General features: G+C 41.3%; 1 protein-coding gene across 1 annotated transcript in view; it reads left to right on the top strand.

Annotated features, from left to right (window-relative positions):
• Positions 1-6,000, top strand: part of tspan33a (tetraspanin 33a) — a 34,245-nt gene that overhangs the window by 16,370 nt on the left and 11,875 nt on the right. Inside the window, exons 2-5 of the mRNA XM_080754101.1 lie at positions 751-808; positions 2,056-2,183; positions 4,209-4,283; positions 5,679-5,774. Of these exons, the coding sequence (XP_080610227.1) occupies positions 751-808; positions 2,056-2,183; positions 4,209-4,283; positions 5,679-5,774 (357 nt within the window). The remainder of the gene's footprint in view (positions 1-750; positions 809-2,055; positions 2,184-4,208; positions 4,284-5,678; positions 5,775-6,000) is intronic.

Genomic DNA, 6,000 nt, shown 5'->3' with positions numbered 1-6,000 from the left:
GGAGGAAACCATGCAAGGCACCAACCTGCTCACCGGGAGCAACTAGGGGTTCAGAGACTTGCTCAAGGACACTTCCACACTAACTCTGGGGGAGCCCGAGATCGAACTGTGTTCTAATGACGGTTTCTCTACCCCTGAGCCACTGCCGCCCCCAGTTGTCATTTCACTGTTATCTGGGGACAATGTGGATTGTGGAATCACGTGGGGACCCCAAATTAATATGTATTTGTCTGCGGACCATCCATCTGAAAATACTAGGGACAAGATTTGTAACATACAAATTGTACGTCCAAATATGACTTCCCAGATCTACGAGCTAGTGGTTATATTGGGTTCAAGTCTGGTAAAAAAAAAACTGTCAATTCTGTTGGGCTCTGTTTTTTGTTTTTCTGGCAAAACCTGGCAACACTGATGGCTATTAGTACACAGGTCTTATTTTTGTGCCACACACACAGGTCTTCATCAGAGCAAAGTTCTGATAACTAGTCCATACTTCAACCAAAACCGAAGATTTCGGTCAAAAGGTCCTTTTCAACCATAAATGTATGTCCCTCGCGACTTCTGAAAAGCATTAGACCGAATGAGAGTTCGGAAATGTTCACGTCGGAAAACACAACTCACCGAACATTTCGGAGAAATTATAGACAGGCCTTAACGGTTCTTCTCTTCATCAGAGCAAAGTTCTGGTAACTATTCTGTTCTTTCTCTAACCGGTATTCTAACTGTTCTTCTCTTGCTGTCCTCCTCTAGATGATCGCCATGGTGATGCTGGCCATCGGAGTGTATGCTCGCATGATGAAACACGCAGGTTAGAACTCAACCAGTGGTCCTTTTTCTTACTGTCATCTGGTGTTATTCCATCCAGGGGGAAAAGTACATTTCTAGCGAGTTAGCTTTGACCGGAGAGGGTGTGATTTTGCCTCTTTACGGCAGTCCATTATAGGGATGGGACGATAAGCGATATTATCGTTTATCGTGATAAAAAACACTCATGATAATCGTATCGTGGAGATTTAATTTATCTTGATATCGTCCTCTGTCATGCACTGGGATCAATTCACCTTTTTATTGCCGAGCTGCATATCCAGTTATATACGTACTTGATACAATCTTTTTTTCACTCTCTATCGAATGTCTTTGCCAGAATGTCTTTGCCAGATCTACAAGCTCACAACGCGTCACACTGAGCTTGTAGATCTGCTCTATTTTGGCAAATGTTCCGCCCCGGGATAATGGATTTTGATTATCGCGATAATATCGTAAATCGCGATTTATTTTCTCACAATAATCGTGATATGACATTTTCATAATCGTCCCATCCCTAGTCCATTATTGACAACACAACAGACTCACTCCCTAGCTTCCACCGTACGTGGTCTGAAGACTCACCTCTTCAGACTCACCTCTTCAGACTCCACCTAGGCCCATAGCACATAGCATTTTTAGAGTTTATTTAAAGTTTTTTTACTGATTAGTTATTTTTCTCTAGAATGATATTTCTATGCAATTGATGTACCTTAGTTATTGTATAGATCAGGGCTCTTCGTTCGTTTTCAGGCCAAGGACCCCTTAGTTGAGAGAGAGATGAAGCAGGGACCCACACAACCTTTTCATAGATTCCATATAGTTTCTTTGTTTGATAGCACAATCATCAATTTGTGTTTTCAGATATAGTACGTATTTAACGACTTGAACCGTCAATACATAACTTGACATTCCCCTCTGTACTTAGTCTGCTCTTTTACCCCTCTACACCAAAACGTCTTTGCCGAAAATAGCCGATCTGTGAGCTTGTAGATCTGCTATTTTCGGCTAAAGTTCTCAGAATATGGACGCTAAGATTAAAGTGGTTAATATAAAAATGGAGAAAAAAATTCTATCACACTAAGATTTGGAGGACCCCCTGTAGTAACTCTGAGGACCCCCTAGTGGTCCCGGGCCCCCTGTTGAAGACCCCTGGTATAGATGTATTACCTTGTTTAGTGTAAATCGCTCTGGATTAAGAGCGTCTGCTAAATGCCTAAACTTTAAACTGTGTGTGTTTGTGTGCATCAGAAGCAGCCATGGCCTGTCTCTCGGTGGACCCTGCCATCATCCTCCTAGTGGTGGGGGTCCTCATGTTCTTCATCACCTTCTGTGGCTGCATCGGTTCCTTACGAGAAAACATCTGTCTGCTGCAGACTGTAAGTTTGACCCAAAATGAATGCTAAATATTGCTGCCATTTGTATGAAAAAGCTTGAATATAAATACTAGTAAGACGCCTCAGTAGGCCTGTCACAATTATTACATAATCGTCTAATCGCAATTATTTGACATAATCGCAATTATTTGACATAATCGCAATTATTTGACATACAGTATTTTCTGGACTATAAGGCGCATCTGACTATAAGGCGCACTGTCAATGAATGGTCTATTTTCAAACTGTTTTCATATATAAGGCGCACCTGACTATAAGGCGCACATAATAGACGCTACCGTTACGTTATGCATCCAACAGATGGAGCTGTGCAAAAGGGAATGTCAATGTCAATGAATGATCCATATATAAGGCGCACTGGACTATAAGGCGCACTGTAGTTTTTTGAGAAAATTAAAGGCTTTTAAGTGCGCCTTATAGTCCGGAAAATACGGTAATCACAATTATTTTTCACAACCGTCATAATCGTTTCCATGTTGAAAAATGTTCATATATTTTTTTTAAGTAAAACATTGCAAACGCGTTGTGAGCTTGTAGATCTGCTATTTCCACTATCAATGTTCTTTTTTAAGTATAAAGTTGTCAAATATGTCAGTCATTTCTTTGTATATTTAGGTTATGTGTCATATCTGCCATGTGCAACTTCAAAGCCTACAAGCCAAACAGAAATGTAATTGTCAACGACAAAAACACAATTAAATCGCTAATCGCAATTATTTGAGTGACAATCGTCATGTAAAATGTCATAATCGTGACAGCCCTACGCCTCAGGGCGACAAGCGGCCTAGCCCTAAAGGGCGAGGTCACGCCACCGTGATGTGGACATCAGGGCTGTGGACATCAGGGATCTCCATGTATGGGCATACAATGGATTTGTTCCCCTGGCATCACAGGGATCTCTCTAACAGGGCATCGTTAATATTGATGACATCAAGGAACTCCATATATGGGCATAAAAGGGATTATTTTAGAATGACATCCCAGTGAAGCCAGAGCATGATGTCAGAGTGGCAAACCCATTCTGGTAGAGTGGTTTCCCCTGACATCACAGTGACATCAGAGCATGATGACATCATGATGACACATTTCTTCGTAAAAATGTGTACACGGAGATCTGTACACAGCAGATCTACAATCACACAACGCCTCGCATCATGTGTGCTTGTAGATCGGCTGTTTTCACTAGTTTTGTGCGACAGAGGTTTCTGCCTGACAGTAATGATACTTTAGTGATTATGTTGCGAGGAAAACGTTGAAATAATAGACATTTTGGTTAGAACTCACTGAAAATAACTTTGTACTTCAAGTTTAAAATGATACTAAATATGTTTTCAAGTGTCCAAATAAATGCCAAATATTATCAAATGATCTCGCGGCACCCCTGGACTGCCGTCACGGCACCCCAGGGTTCCCCGTCACCCATTTTGAAAACTCCTGGTTTACACAATGCTGCCCTCCAACTGTATATACGTTACCCATGTTCCACTGTTTTTATTATATTTCGACACTTGCTTTGGCAATGAAAACCAGGGCTAGGCAACCTTAGGCACGGTGCCAATATTGGCACAGTGGAGGGTGATCACTGGCACACTGGCAGAAGTGTGAGAGAGAGGATTATTTTAAAATCAAATATTGTTTTAAACGTGGTCAATTACATTAAGTCACCCAATTTGCAGCAAATTACGTTCTGCACATAATTTTACATTCATTAAAACTCTGAACTCTGACTGGGGAGGGGGTCGGGGAGATAGGTGGGTTATTGCTCTGAGTCTAATGATCAGTATAACAATGTCCTGCCAATCAAAATATGTCTGAATTTTTGATGAGGTGTCATTAAAATGTATGTTGACATAGCACACCGACTATCTAGCAAATAAAAACAAAGCACTTCATTTAAAAAAGGCTGATGTAAACGTATGTTTTCTCATGCCAATAAAGCTCTTTTGAATTGAAATTGACACACCTCTCTCTCTCTCTCTCTCTCTCTCTCTCTCTCTCTCTCTATAGTTCTGCATCTTCATCACAGTGATCTTCTTGATGCAGTTGACCGCCGGTGTCCTCGGCTTCGTCTTCTCTGACAAGGTGAGTGTTGCCAGGTCTGGCGACGAGAGAAACAAGCAAACCAGGTGGTCTACGAAAAAAAAGAAAGAAGCAACTATCAGGATATCCGACTCTGAATCCATATACACCGGCTATTTTAAAACAGCCGAGCTACAAGGCTCACAACACGTTGCGAACTTGTTGATCTTGTAGATCTGCTACGTTTGAGGCTTTCGTGTGACGCTGTAGTGTGATCAAGTATTTAACCCATTTAGGCCTAGGATTATTGACTGCTTTAACTATTGAAAAATAGCAGATATACAAGCTCACGTGCCGCGCTGCGAGCTTGTAGATCTGCTATTTTTGAAAAAGTCGTGAAAACGTGTGCAAATCTTTGAATATACCCGGTATGTATTTTCAAAGCGAACGTTTGTAACTCAAATTTTGCTTTTGGGTGGTCCCTGGGCTGGAACTAGATATTTTGAAATGGGGGTCCGTGGCCAAATACGTATCATTTTGGGGGTCCTTCACATGAAAAGGTTTGAGAACCACTGACATAGTGGTCTCTCAAGAACAGACTAACTGAGCTCCAGTTAAGTGAAAAGGACCTTTTCTTTGACGATGGCTGGCCAGATTGCTGACATAGAAACATAGTTTTTTTTCCAAAAATCTTAGAAGGATTCAAAAGACACTTATAGAATGGGGTCAAAATTCTAATTTTCATGATTTTTCAAAAATAGCAGATCTACAAGCTCGCAAAAATAGCAGATCTACAAGCTTGTAGATCTGCTATTTTTTTTTTATATTTAAAGCATAAAATATTGCGTCATAATGTGTTCAGGCCTAAATGGGTTAAACACACATTTGATCTCCATAAAGTATGGAGATAAGAGGTTTCTGCCTGACAACAACGATATATCGTTTTATGTGACCTAGATGCTGCACTGCACTTGACTCAGGGTGGCTCAGGGTTGCCGTCTTAGATCACAGAGGGTTCCCAAAGGGTTCCCAGTTCCATCCCGGGTTCCCCCAGAGTCAGTGTGGAAGAGTCCTTGAGCAAGACTCTGAACTCTTGAGCAAGACTCTGGTTAGCTCCACCATCGGTGTATGAATGTGTGTGTGAATGGGTGAATGTAATGCACAATCTATGTAAAGTGCCTTGGATAAAGGCACTATATAAATGCACCATTTACCATGTATGACCAGAATTATAAACACTACAGTACCATATACATAAATTAAGACACTTTCATATATTCTAGATGCATAAAATATTACACAAGACCACTCAAAACAACTAGAGAAATGTCAACTTTCTGAAGTGCCGTGTGAAATTTCCGCTGTCAGCTTTTTTACACAATATTCAATTTCTTTAGACAAAGCTCTACCGTATACAGTCCGATAACAGTGTTAAATCTTTTCCCGTGTTTTGCTCAGGCTCGCCACAGAGTGACGGAGATCATCAACGACTCCATCGTCCATTACAGAGACGACATCGATCTGCAGAACCTCATCGACTATGGACAGAAAGAGGTGAAGTCTCCTCCTTACAAATGTCGAAAACGTATTATTACCCGGCTTGGTTGAATGCTTGATTCTGATTGGTCAAGCGCTGAAATCAGCGAGTGAATTATAGGTGAATAATGACCGCTCCGCTCTATAACGGGCCGCTGCCTAATCAAAGGCTCAGAGCACCTGCTGTACTCAGGCTGCGCTGCGTGAATTTAGTACCGTTTCCATCGTGTCAGACATGTAAACA

The sequence above is a fragment of the Nannobrachium achirus genome, assembly GCF_963921795.1.
Source record: "Nannobrachium achirus genome assembly, chromosome: 23".
Lineage (NCBI taxonomy): Eukaryota > Metazoa > Chordata > Actinopteri > Myctophiformes > Myctophidae > Nannobrachium > Nannobrachium achirus.
This window is presented reverse-complemented; position numbering and strand designations above follow the sequence as displayed.